The following is a 13,940-nucleotide window of genomic DNA, read 5'->3' as shown; positions in this document are numbered from 1 at the left end:
CAACACAAGCCTCCATTTTGACATTCAAGGGGTATGCAGAGAACCAAGCAAAATTCATCCTCTGGTCTTTCTTTCCTCCTTTGGTAAAAACACTGCAAACACACAGACAATGGGGAAAACTTTTTTTCACCTTCCCCCTGAACAGAATCAGCACCTGACACCTTCCATGTATGTACTGACTTCTCCCTCTGAGTGTAACCATATTTAAGAGAAACACTTGTCTTTTTTTAAAATACCAACTTGAAGTGACCAGATCAGATCACCGCTGAACATCAGTATCTCTTTTTCCTTTTTGGTGTCATGAAAAGTAAGGGAAGCAGTGCTCAGGATTCACCTTAAAACACATTTTGATAGCTAACATTCCACCCATGGATTTTCCATACAGTGAATAAAATCATGTTTTGTAGAAATAACATCAAGAGAAAAATCTGCAGCACCAGAATTTCCTTCTGTGTTACTGGAGATGATTTTGAATGGGTGACTCACAGAGTTAGCCCCACAAAGCCATCTACTTACAACCTTAAATGACCTCTGTGTGACAACCATGTACACAGCGTGCGTTGGACACAGTGTAGTGAGACAGATGTGGCAATGGAAATCTGTGATGAAAGGAAAAGCAGCAGCACTTGATGCTCTCTGACATCCTGACCAGCAGTTACTTTGCATGCAGCTCACTCCACCACCTTAAAAGAAAACACAAGCCTCAAGAATTCTGAGAAAAAGGCAACAACTCAACTTAAAGACAGCCCAAAGGTAAGATGACAAGGGAGAATACGTCATTGCAGAGAAACCTTGCCTTAAAATCCTTCTTTTTTCTACAAGATCTAAAAACTAAGTATATTTTACATATAATCTTACAGCATATCTATATAATATATATATTTATAAATCTAAACAACAAATTCTAGTCTAAAATGCCTTTTCATCATAACTGCTTTTTTTCTGAGTTAAAAATCTTGGTAATAAACTGACATTTTTTTTCTCTAGACCCAGAATTTCCTAGTCAGTATCAAACAAAAGGAAATTTTTAAAGGACTGAAGGAAAAAAAAAGACTAATGAAATCTCCTGTGGAGGCAATGAGGTAAAGAACTTTGTCAAGATGTATTACTTCTCAGTAATTCCTTAACTAACTTTCCACCCTTTTGGCTTTTACTAATGGTTACCCTCTCAGGGTCAGACTGCCAGCACTGCACTGGATGAAGGGGACTCAACACTGGGTTCCCAGCCTGGGCCCCTCTCTGTACCCTGTGTCTCTGTCCCCTTCATGACTGCATCCCCTTGTCTACCACAGCCACCTGAATTTGAAGGTATGGGACCCAGCCCAGTTCCCAGCAAAACTCCCCAGCACTGGGAGGCTTTGATCCCCAGGCAGTGAACACCTTGCAGCACAACCAGGGCTGCTTCTCCCCTCCGGCCACTCAGATCCCCAAGTGCTTCACAGAAGTCCCTGCTGGAGATGTTGCTCCCTGCCAGCACCCGTGCTCCTCACCAGGCTGATTTTCTGGAGCTGTTTTTCTCATTTCTGCAATGTAACCCAGTGACTTACAGAATCATGTACCTGGCATCAATGTGTCCTTAAGGAGCAAAGAGCCAACCTGCCCTTCCTAACAAGAACTGCTTGTTTTTAAGTAAGAAATACGTTTTGGTTTTGCTGAGAACATAATCTGTCTCAAACCCACAGGTTGGGAGAGCTCACCTCTGAAGCACGGGGGGAACGACTCCGTCTGCGGAACAGAAACTTTTACAGCATGGTTGACAAGTCTGAAATGAAACAGCACCAAGATCGGTAACTCGTGCAGGAAAGACATTCAGGAGAAGCAGTAACAATTACAGAACGGCAGAAAAGGGTAATTTCTGGGCACTGACATGAAGATTTTTATTTACAGGTTGCATTTGCTGTGACAGAATTGGCTGGAAGCAAGAACCAGGTACTCCTGTGTATTTGCATATTAGAGCAATTCCATCTGAGAGCAGGATTGCAGAAACCAATGAGAGCCCTCCTGGTCCTTATGAGGCGAGTCTGAGGGCAGGATCAAACCGGCACCCTTCTTCTAAAGAAGAGAATTACTTCGTGACCCCTGCTGTGTCTGTCTTGACACTTTCAGTTCCCTCTTTGCAGAGGACAAACCAGCTGCTTGTTTTCTGAAACTCCTGTCTCTGCAGGTACAAATTTATCCACTGGGGTAAGTCTGGCTAATTTTGGCAAAATGTTGGGTTCTTAAATCTCATTCTTCTTCTCAAGACTTAATCTTTGCTTGAATAAGCCTGTTTTGAAACTGCCTGTCTGCCTCCTTTCAGTAAGCTTGTCAGAAAGGCCAGAGGTAATCACAGCCCCTCTTTTCCCCACTGATGGTGGGGGAGCATGCAGGATGGCAACGACTGTAAGATATTCCCATGAATAAATCTGGGGGATCCTTGTGCTCTTGGCTCCCCAAGATCTCTTATAATAACTTGATTTAGGAAACCTGATCCAACTAATTGCCTCCATCCCCACAATCTGAGTAACACAAGAATCAGGGGCTGCTACCCTGGCTCTGCAAGGAGATCACACCACTCCAAGGGGCTGGTGCAGTCACATCTATATTGTGCCTAGGCTGAGTTATGGGGCAGCACAGTCTGGGGTAACAGGTAACAGTGCAGGTGAGGCTTGGACCTCAGAAAACCTTGCTCCAGCCTGAGGCACAACCTTGCCTCAAGATCCCTTGGCACTGGGCAGCTGAGTGTTACTGGGAGCAGCAATTCAGCACACAGCAGCCTGAGGGCAAAAAGCCTCTCCAGGTGCCTGGACACACAGAGATCTCTTTCTTCTCTTCCAGCACGCCTGGAGATATGAATGACACCCGTGCCAAGACCAATACCAGCAATATCAGCACTGCTGTGGAACTGTTCCAACTCATCATGTACACCCCTACTTTCATCCTGGGATTGCTGTTCAATGTGATGGCTCTGTCCTTCCTGTTTTTTAAGGTTAAAAAGCTATCAGAATCTACAGTCTACATGATAGCCCTTATTTTTCTGGATACTTTGCTGCTGTTTACTCTTCCTTTTAAAATCATTTCCTACCACCTCCAGGACAACTGGAACTTGGGGTCTATGTTTTGCTCCACCTTGGAGAGTCTTTACTTTGTGAACATGTATGGCAGCATCCTCATCTCCCTCTGCATCTGTGTCGACCGCTACCTCGCTATCCAGCACCCTTTCACGGCTCCCACCCTGCGATCCACCAGGAAAGCTGCTGTGGTCTGTGCTGTCATCTGCTTGGGCACCTCAGTCGGGACTGTCTCTACTTTCCAGCTGCATGGAGAGGGCCACAACATCTCATCGTGCTTCCATAACTTCTCCAAGAGCACGTGGGAAAACACAGGTCTGTTCAGCACCTTGGAAACGACCTTCTTCGGCAGCATGGCAGCCATGACCTTCTGCACTGTTCAGACTATCAGATGTCTGAGAAAGCACAGAAAACCAGACAACCCCCAAACATGTGCCACCAGAGCAGAGAAGATAGTGGTGACAAACCTTTTGGCATTTTTGGTCTGTTTCACACCTTACCATGTGGCGTATTTTCTGTACTTTTTGGTGAAGAATAACATCATTCACACCAGTTTTCAGCAAGTGCTACGAGACATTGTTCAGGTCACCCTTTGCTGGGCAAACCTGAACTGCTGTCTCGATGGGGTGTGTTATTACTTTGTTTTAAAGGAGTCCTTGGATACAGCCACAAGAGCTATGCAGAAGCCTTGATCTGTGTGCTGCATGTAGGTTACTTGGGACGATGTTGGAGATGCTTTCATGGAAAGTGCAGGGTCCTGAACTGCTTACATAAGCATTTTACTTTAAATATTCAGATCTGAAAATATTTCATTAAAAGACAAAGCTAAGACCATTCCCAGGAGACTGCTCTTAACTTTTTCTTTTCTTTTTCCATAGTGTTCTGTGCTAGCATTTATAGGTAAAAAGAAATTGAATTATTTCCTATAAATGGTGATGCATCTCTCTTTGGATGTGATTCCTCTTTGAAAAAAACCCAAACCTGTTCACTTACATGTGGTAACATCTTTCACCCTTCTTGTCTATATCCCACCTGCAAACCTCCCCAGGCCATCTGTCACTATAGACTTGGGCTGCTAAAAAACAGGGACTCAGAGTTTATGGTGAATAGCTTCAGACTAAATTCTGTTGCCTCCCCTGCCCTGATTATGTTTGCTTATGCTCACATGCCTGTCAGGTTTAGATTTGCACGTGCTATTAAAAAACCATAAAATTATCGTGACTCTGAACCCAAAGGCAGCTTTAGGTTACCATGGATGTAAGTCCCGTGCTATTTCTCCACTGGCTGATAGAGCATTGCAAGGTGCAATGCTTGTTTTAGTGACAGGTGCTGTGCCTGCCCCATCACATTTCTAACTAATATTGCCACTGGCTCCCCACATAGCTCAGAATAATTGACTATCCCAGTTTCAGGCTTCCTCACCTGTCTCCTGCTTGCAGGCTCTTAACGTATCTGTTCCTTTCTGCTTGGCTCCAAACCTAGTTTCATGAAGAGAACCAAGCCAAACAAGAGCATGAAATAAAAAGCCTGAGTCCAAGGTAGGGGCAAACACATCAGCCTGAAAGAACAACATCTCCTTTACTGGGGGATAAGATAAGAGCAACCCCAATCCCTAAAGCAGCAGCCAGCAGCATAGAATCCCTGGGGAAAAGCAACCTTTCAGACCTCAGAGCTAGCTGAACACTACCACTTCCCAAATAAACTAAGCAATAAAAAAAAAATTAAAAAAACCCACCAGCAGGGGCCTAATATGCCAGTCAGGTACTTCTTATCAGTGCTCCCAGGCACTGGGATTAACTCGGCACTGGATAACCTGAGTGACACCAGGCACCCAGCCTGGAGAGAGAGGGAGCTCACTGCTCTGGGGGGCCCACTGCTGCCTCCACCCCTACCCCAGCAACCACTTTCCTGAGGCATGAGGATGACGACAAGGTGGGGAAGCTGCTCTGCTGGGGAACATCTCCATTTGGGTCAACCAACCCCGTTCATTTGAGAAGCCTTTCACAAAATGCACCGTGAGGCTGTCACATTTCTTGCCCAGAGACTTGTCTTACAGGCATACATGTCTGTATGGTAGCCACAAAAGTAACTTCCCTACTCACTTATTTGCAGGTTTCACTAAAAGACAGGTCATATGTTTCAGCAGAATGGATATATCACATTTAAAGAAGCCCAATGTCCTATTTCCTGCAACCTTACCTGAGAAAGCAGTGATGCTCAAACTCAGGCAGCCATTGACTCTGCACATCTATCCTTTGCTTTCCAAATTTATTTTCTTCTAGTATAGCTGCTCCCTTGTGTTTCAGGCTCAGGAAAGTTCTGTTTGAATTGGGAAGGAAAAAGATTTATAAGAAAATGTCAAGTATGATATTTGCATACAGCCACAGAAATCTGAGCATTCATCTCCCAAAAAGAAAGCAGCAGCACAGGTACCAGACATGCAGTATTTGCTACAGAATTCACTATTGCCTTTTACATTTTATGAAAGATATACACATGCAATGAATGGAACAGAGTATCTACCATGAGCAATGCCACATCTGTGGTCAGTGATAATGAGAAAAAGCTCAGAAAGGCAAGTCTCAGGAGAAATGCATAAGCTTTTATAGAAATTTTCATATGCATATCCTCCTCTCAAAATGTTTTAACGTTTCTAGTGCCACTAGAGAGGGACAAAATTGTCCTTCGTTTTCTCTGCAGAGGGATAGCACCATGAGCTAAAGATTAATTTGCAGCACCCTAGATGCTAGAACGAAGCCCTCTGAGAAAACACTCACAGACAAGAAGTATGAAATAGTTTGTTTTGCTGTGAAAGTGGAGTACTGTGGATAGACCCATACAGAAATCACACCCCAGCTCACTTCACAGTTACTTCCCCACACAGCAAAGCTGGGTTTGTGCTCTTCTCAGCTGCTGCATCTACTGGTGGTATGAGATGGAAGTCTTGTAATGAAGCAGAACTGTCCTAAGTGACACAATATAGTGACATATTCCCATCACTGACCTTGGTGAGACAGAGACATGCAGAGCCCTGGATGTGTCTGGTTTCAGTGGGAGGATGCTCTGACTCTCAAACTAGACCTGTGCAGCTTGCTCCTTGATTTGCAACTGGCCAGTGCAAAGCTACAATTCAAACGAGTGTTCCAGCTTGCTTTATTCAGCCCTCTCTTCATCCTTCCTTCCCTTTTCACATCTCTGTCTTTAGCTTTTCAGAGGCACTGAATTCTCTATAAAAGCTGAGAGGTTTCCCTCCACTGGGTTTCTTGCTTATTGAGAAACATCTACCATAGCAACAAAATCAAATGAATTGGTGTCCATTTGGTTTCTTGCTTACTAAGAAACATCTACCATAGCAACAAACTAATGAATCAGTGTCTTTAGCTACTGTGAAAGACAAAGGACACCTACAACCTCTTTTATTTTCATCTCATTTATTCATATTCTGATTTTTATACACTGTCACTCCATACAAATGACATTTACCACATTACATTAGTAATAAAAAAGTTGCTGTGGGATAATGGTACAACCAAAAAACCTATGAGGAATCAGGTTTCCCAAGAAGAAAAGCTGAATCAGTGCCATTTGCAGACAACAAAGGATGTAAAACCTCACATCTGATGTATGTCATAGATTCCTATTAATCCTTCTCTATATTCCAAGACAAAAACAGGCATTAAACTGGGATTATACTTGAGAGCAAGTATCAGCAGTTTAGAGTTATAAACACTGCCAGACACTGGTTAATCCAAAACTAAGCATTGCAAACCCAGGAAATCCAGTTTTAGATTACACTTCAGAGTACACCAATACAATCCCCATAATTCCATGTTAAGTATTAACTTTGTGACTACAAGTAAAGCCAGCTCCCAGAGACCAGCATCTAACCTGATTCCATTCGGCCAGGTTTTTTATCTGAGACAATGAAGGACACTGTTTGAAACAGCTCTCGTTGGTTTAAAGAGGAGCTTAGGAAAGCATGAGAAGCTGCAGACTGCAGGGACCAGGCTGCTTTCATTCATGCTAATAGGAAGTGCAGTGGCTTGAGAGCATCACAGCTGGAAGGAGGCAGAAAGAAAGGATTAGGACCCAGGCCAAAGGCCGTAAAAACCCTGCAGACAGATTTGTTTCCCTCATGCAGAGTAAAATAACTTGGTAATAATAAATATGCTCAAGTAATATAAATATGCTCATTTTATACAAGTAGTGAGAAGATAAAAAAAAATAAATAAAAAAAAGTCTAAGCTATAAAACATCCTTCATCTCACTCTGGGCTCAAGATCTTGCTGCTGCCTCAGCCTGCATCTGTGCAAGGGATCTGCAGTACCAAGGCCTGTTTGCTCCCATTTGAGATGCCATGGGGTATCCCATCCAGCCTCCAGTGCTGAATCCATTGGGAATGGGCTATTATTCCAGGCCTTTCTCACGTCTGCCTCTCTCTCACTGCAAAAATCTTATGGTCTGAACATGCTTTTGTAACCAGCTCCATGCTGTAATGGCAAGACAAAACTTAGCCTGTGCTCAGTGGCAATAGTGAGACCTTTAATACTCCCACCCTGTGCAAAGCAAAATTCAGAGGCAACAATATGTTCCCTTGTTCTGGAAGAACATGGCAGAACTGAAGCAGTATCTTTGTGTCTTAACCTAGATTTAATTTCTGGACATAATCACACTGCTCACATATTACTATACTTCATGCTATTATGGGTTATTGCTCTCTCAAATCATCCTGTGTCACTTGCCTTGGGTTGCCCACATTCATGAGCCACAAAACACCTTTAAAAGACGTCCCAAAGCTCTCTCCCACTTTCCAGCAATCAAAAATTTGTGGGTATACAAAACCTATTCTAACTTTCTATCAAGTTGTCCAACTTGCATAATAAGGCAGTCAGACTCCCATACTGAAAACTATTCTGTTTGCATCAGATGAAGTGTTTGTTTCTCCAGAACTCAGCTGCATACATCTTATTTTCAGACTTCTTCCTAGTCACGCTAGGTTTCCAACCCAGCTCCTACCTCATATTTACATGTCCTTTCAATGCAGATTTAAACAGAACCACATAGGTCATAATCTCTCTTACCAAAGTTTGGATCAGGGAAGGCATTATTGTTTCCTTGGATAAACACAAAATGTCAAAGCTGCAAAGCCTGAAGGTCATCCTGACAGGGAGCCAAGAGGAAGGAAGCACTTTGCTGGTCAGATGGAGGATACCTAGAAAAGTCTTGCAACATTTTGAATAATAATGAATACAACACAAAGTACCATTAGTCAAACTTCCAAAATCCAACAAGACAAAGCAGCAGCAGCACCACAAGCCTATGGAAGGTGACAAACTGGCCATGGAGCAGAGCTGTGATGCAGGTGGCCCACTGGAGCAAAGGGGCAGCAGATCAGGCACCCGCAGCTCCAGGGTTCACAGCCTCTGGGGAAGAAGTGGAATTTCAAACACGGTTGGAAACAGCATGTGCAAATTTCAGTTCTACATTTGTCCCTTGGAGGACTCTGGGGAAGCATGCCTGTCAAACATGACATGTTCACCAACGTAAGACACATTTTCAGTATTACTGTACCTCACTCTCATTACAACCACGTTCACCCAACTTCCGCTGCATACTTAATCCCCCTGAAGTTAGAAACCCTTTTCTGTATCACAATCAGTTGCTGTGGAAATGAGCCCAGTAAGAGTAGTCTGGAGGGGCTGATTTAATTGCACAGCCTGGACAGACTCAGACTCCAGTGGTCAATGTCCAAAAGAGAAATAAATAACAGGAATGGATCAGCCTTGAGAAACAAAAGGTCTCATTTTCATGCAAATAGCATTCATTAGTTAGAACAAGAAAGGAGAAATAAAATCAGAGACAAAGAAGCAGACTCCTTCTAGGCCGAAGGTTTTTTTAAGAGGTATCAGCTGCTTTTTAAACTGTAAAAAAAATTTAGATTTGTTTTTGCATCCCTGGGTCAGAGTTGGTAGAAGCAACCAAAAGCAAGTATCTAATTTGCTTTAACTTTCTTTTTGTCACGTAGCTCCTATTCACACCCTCAGATGGGAACAATTTTCAACATCTGCTACCACACTTCAAGGAGAAACTTTAAGAAAGAAAGAATTAAAAAAAAATAAAAGAAGGAAAGAAAAATGCAGTAAAAAAATAAGAGTACTGGCAATCGACAGCAGCTGTCCTTGGCAGGTGCTGGCTGTGAAAAGCTCCTTTGGAAGATCCTGGCAACATCACCTTTGCAGGTGATGATACAGTGACAGGTCTTTGAATAAATCATGCCTTTTGCATATATTTCTCTCAACAGCTTTATATATTTTTTCCATGTTAAGCTCTGTTGACATAAGACGGTTTTTCTCCTTTTTTCATTTTGGTTTTTTTTTTTTTCTCCCTGCAAACTAAACCATTGGCATCAGAGCACAGCAAGGGCAATTCACACTCAGTGCCCACATCAGGCTTGCTGCTCTCCAATGTTTGACTATACACAGGCCAGCTCCTGCTTTTACCACATTTTTTAAAACAACAAAGCAATGACAAATGACAAAGAAAAGCCACCCCAGGTGGTGCTGCACATCCTGGTAGTGGGCTGCAGCACCAGCCCTTTCTCCTCCTGCTGCCCTCCAACACAGTTGTTTTGCTTTGCTTAAAAAAACCAAACCAAAGCAAGCCCAACCACCCTCAAACGCTTCCCTAAATGCACCACCACATTTTGGATTTCATCTCAACCAAATATCCCCAAACTCTATTGCAGCTGTCTGTACTTGATTAGCACTCATTTTCCTTGGAGAGGTAGATGAACATCAGTTCTACATGTCTCCTGCCCAAATAATACAAAAATGCCTCTCAAAACAGTTTTATCAGGCAAGAGAGTTGTTACCAAGACAGGAGCCCCTCCTGGCAGTGCAGGGGACTTATATGTCTTAACTGAATTGAGAAAAAGGACCAAAATAAGGCAGGAAACAGATTATGCTCTATTTGCCCTCATCTCCTTCTCAGGTCCCAGACCCAAGCAGAGGCAAGACTGACAGCTGTGACTTGCAGCTGTCCCTGGAAAGTGCCTGGTGAAGAGAAACACTTCAGGGGTGTCTCTGTGGCTGAGAGGCCAGGGAGGGAGCACCCAGCCAGCCAAGACTGGGGGGCTGCAGATGAGCCCAGCACTTGTCCCCATCAGGCTGCCACCCGGCACCACAGAGGGACAGGGGACAGATGGCACCACGGCCACCCCACCAGCCCCAGGGGATGGCTGCATCTGCTCTGCCCTCCTGACTTAGGGAACAGTTTCCCGAAGACCTTGCCCACAAAGGGAAACACAACACGTTTGAACAGTCCCTGCCGGGGCCGAAGGGGGAAATCACCTGTTTGCTGTTCCCGCAGCCACATTCATTGCCCGGGGGAGGAGCAGGGCACCCCCTCCTATGCTCCCTCATTTACACTTGCACAAACAGCTGCTGCTTGTGGTGCTCTGGGACTTTTCCGGCATTGCTCAATAGCTGGGTGTGCTGTTAGTTTTTAAGGAGGAGGTTGTGTTAGCTCCTCAGACCCCAGTGGGCAGCCTGCTGCAAGCCTTTTGCAGTATATGCTCTACAAAGGGATGTGAGCCCTCAAGCAAGGTGCATCTGTCCTGTGCCCCATCTGATGGGGCATCTGAAGTATGTATTTAACTCTCCTTCTAATGCAAGGACTCTTCAGTAGCACTGGGGAAGGATGGGGAGTGCTTTCTGGTGTTTTCAGCCAGCATCCAGCCCCCCACCCCCCAAGCCACTGGCTCCCTTGCCCCTCAGCTGGTCTGAGAGCCCTAACTCGCTCACAGCTTTTGTTAAAATTGTTTCAAAACCAAACACAATCAGTTGCACAACCCGTGGCATGAACACTCCAGCAGTGCAGGGCTGCCAACCCACACAGCCACCTATGCTGGGAGCTGGGGCTGCAGTGCCTGTTCAAAGCCAGGCACAGCCTGTAGATCCGTAGATGTAGGTGACTGTGTATGGTTTGTATGGTTTCTTCTTCCCAGAGCATTTAAAATTTTTTTTCAGTGTTTATTCCTAGTTTGTATAACAACACATCAGTCTACCAGACTGCTCCCACATACCCTGACTACAAAACAATCATCACACTTGGAGACCAAATTGAATTTAGCCAAACCACATGAAATGCCACCTAAAGCTGCTACTTTCAGCACTCAGAACCAAAACCACAGCTGTGTTAGGTCTCTCTTTAACTCTATTGCTCTGCATTTTCCAGTACTTCCCACACAGAAACCATTAGCAAAGTGCTGCTGGCTTAATTACCAAAAAGGTCACTATACATTAAAAACCACTGAGCTGTAACTTTGTCATTTTTAAAATCCAGCTTGCCAAATTTCTTAATGCTATGCATTGCTGAGCCACTGTCCTCTCACCCACGTGTGCTTTGCAGGCCTGCTTGGACCCAGCCATGCTGGCAGGAGAAGGCACCTGGGAGCCAGCAGCAGGCTGCACCCCCAAAAACCTCCAAGACTGCATAAGGCAACACTGACAACACTGCTGACACAGGGGCCCCTTCAGAAAGCAGCCCCACGTATCCAAAACAAGTAGCTTGTAGCTGCTGCTTTGAGTTTTAGCATGCAGCAATTTCTGAAGGATGGAGAAGAGCCTATGGGAACTGACTTTTATCCTAGCAATCACAAATTCCTCATCTGAAAAGAAGGAGAAATTAACTGAGGCCTGATACCAAGCCTTTACTGCTTCTTTACTTAGAACAAGCTGCTCCATGCATACCAAATGGAGGAAAAGAGTGACATCCTAGAGATGGCTTTAAAAGATGACAAACCTCAATTTGAGAGGTTTTCTTCAACGTTGCTTTCTTTTTGAAATTTCTTTCCCTGATTAGACCATCAGAGTATTTCCATCACTGCATAACATTATTTAAGTTCAATTTAAAAATAGACCTAAAAGTTCAAGTATGAAATTACATACTTGGCCTTTTCAGAATAATTAATTCAAATGAACAGAATAACATGCTGGCTTCCCCACTGGAGAACATCTTTGTGCTAGTGAGAATAGTTAGAGCTGGCACAAACACATTTCACGTTCACTATGAATAATGATATTCCCAGAGCAAACTTTCTCACCAAACTTAAGGAAACAGATAATTCTTAATTCTTCAAACCACTCATTTCTTGCAAGATTTTAGCTAGAGTGAAGCAGTTAAATGGATGGGACCTGTCAAGCTGCCCCTGCACCATGCTTCCTGCCAGCTCCAGCCCATCCTCTGAGGGGACCTGGCTACAGAAGAGCCTGTGCCATCAGTCCCAGTTGGTGTTCTGCCATCTCTGCAGGACCCTCCCATTGCCTCCAGCAGGCCATTAGTCCCAGCCCAGTGACAGAGGGGCAGAGGCTCTGTGCTGCACAGCATCACTTGTATCTGCAGGTGTGCTGCTCCAGAGACACTTCTTGGGGACCATCCCCTGCCACATCCCTGGGGAAAGCTCTGCCCCACCAAGCTCCACCTGGGAGCTGTGAAGACCCCATGGAAAAGGGAAGAGATGAGACCGTGGGGATGGGAAAGGTAACAGTGATCAGCCTAAGCTGCAGTAGAGGCAGCTCCAACCTAAGTCAAGTGATTTTTTCATTTAATACAGAGATAGTGATATCACCACCACAAGCCAGCACATGGGGACAGCCAATGAGTAATTCTGCTCAGCACTGCCTCCCTACCTCCAGACCCAGCAAGTTAGAGCCAGGTGAGTTTCAGAGCAAGCGGGTTTAGTCCTCATTCAAAGAAGCATAAGGGACTGTGTACACAGTGGCCAGGAAAAGCAGAAGCCAGCATCATCCTGTCCTAAAGCCAGGCTTGTTTTGTAAAATACCAGTCATTAAGAATACCTGACAGGTAAAGGTGCCCACGTTGTCTAACTCAGGGAACTCTTAAACTGATAATTCAAAATCATCCTCTAGAGATCTCCTTCCTCTCCAGGAAGCAAAGGCTACCAGTTTCAATATGCCAAGGTGAATGGTCCACATGATGCTTCAAGCTCCAGATCCCTCTTCATTGGGGCAATTCCCTTTTCAAGGCGACCTTGGTACCCTGCTGGTAGTAAGGCTGTATACTGGAGAGAAAATAAGAGACTTTTCCTCTGGTATGAACAAATTGACAACAAAATAAAATAAACTAAAAAAAAAAAGAAAAAAGAAAATATCCAGATTAAATCAACATTGCTATCTCAGGTTCTTCTAGTTCAAAAAAAAGTCTGGTTCTGTTGACATTTTAATCAATGCATTGTTTCATTTTTAACACAAAATTAACAGTGTTTGTTTTATTCCTTTGTTACTTGACCATTTTAATTCAGAATTTTTAAGATAAAAATTGTTTTAAACCAAAAAACAGTCACTCTATTTCTAAAATTATGAATAACAATGGCTCAACTTAACATCAGGAACTTTAGCTTCTTCGACTAATCTTTTTAAGATATTTTTTTTTTTCAGCTGGACATATTAACTGAAGCTCACCCAATCGTTGTTAGCAACTCTCACCCCAAAAATCTGCTTATTTGCTTAAGCCAGAAAACATTCCCTCTGATGGAGCTGCAGCACCTCGTTGATTTCCCTCCATCAGGAGGGACTGACTCCATCAGGAACTGTACTTACCAAAAGAAGGAGAAAGAGACATTTACCTGAGACACCAACTTGGGAGGCTGTTTTTGTCAGATTACATAGCTGCCCAAATATGCCCTTTTTCCTCTGGGAAGCTGTGACAGCATCCACAATGTTTTTTTCTAATGTTCTGGGTGGAAATGAGAACGATGGCAGCAAAATGCTCAGGAACAACTTGTACATCCTAAGACATGTGTAGGTTCATATGTAGGTACATAGGAGAGTGAGAACAGGCTTTCATTAGCTTGGCATCTACAGAATACAC

The 13,940-nt window shown here is 44.0% G+C and overlaps 1 protein-coding gene and 1 long non-coding RNA gene across 3 annotated transcripts; one reads left to right on the top strand and one right to left on the bottom strand.

Moving 5' to 3' along the window:
• Positions 1-442: 442 nt before the first annotated feature.
• On the bottom strand, positions 443-1,983 carry LOC139799695 (uncharacterized). Of its 2 annotated transcripts, none has more exons than XR_011727425.1 (3): positions 1,886-1,983; positions 1,560-1,762; positions 443-683 (listed from the first exon to the last, which is right to left on the bottom strand). It is a non-coding gene; the product is annotated as an uncharacterized lncRNA (long non-coding RNA). The 2 variants fall into 2 exon arrangements; XR_011727424.1 differs by having other exon boundaries at positions 1,698-1,762.
• A 201-nt stretch (positions 1,984-2,184) lies between these two features.
• LOC139799694 (G-protein coupled receptor 55-like) lies at positions 2,185-3,886 on the top strand. The gene has a single exon (XM_071751898.1). It carries the CDS (start codon positions 2,831-2,833, stop codon positions 3,740-3,742), a length of 912 nt encoding a protein of 303 aa, XP_071607999.1. The 5' UTR covers positions 2,185-2,830; the 3' UTR covers positions 3,743-3,886.
• The last annotated feature ends 10,054 nt before the right edge of the window (positions 3,887-13,940 follow it).

Source organism: Heliangelus exortis, chromosome 9, assembly GCF_036169615.1.
Source record: "Heliangelus exortis chromosome 9, bHelExo1.hap1, whole genome shotgun sequence".
Taxonomy (NCBI): Eukaryota; Metazoa; Chordata; class Aves; order Apodiformes; family Trochilidae; genus Heliangelus; species Heliangelus exortis.
Note: the sequence above shows the minus strand (reverse complement) of the source record. Positions and strands in the feature narration are given on the sequence as shown.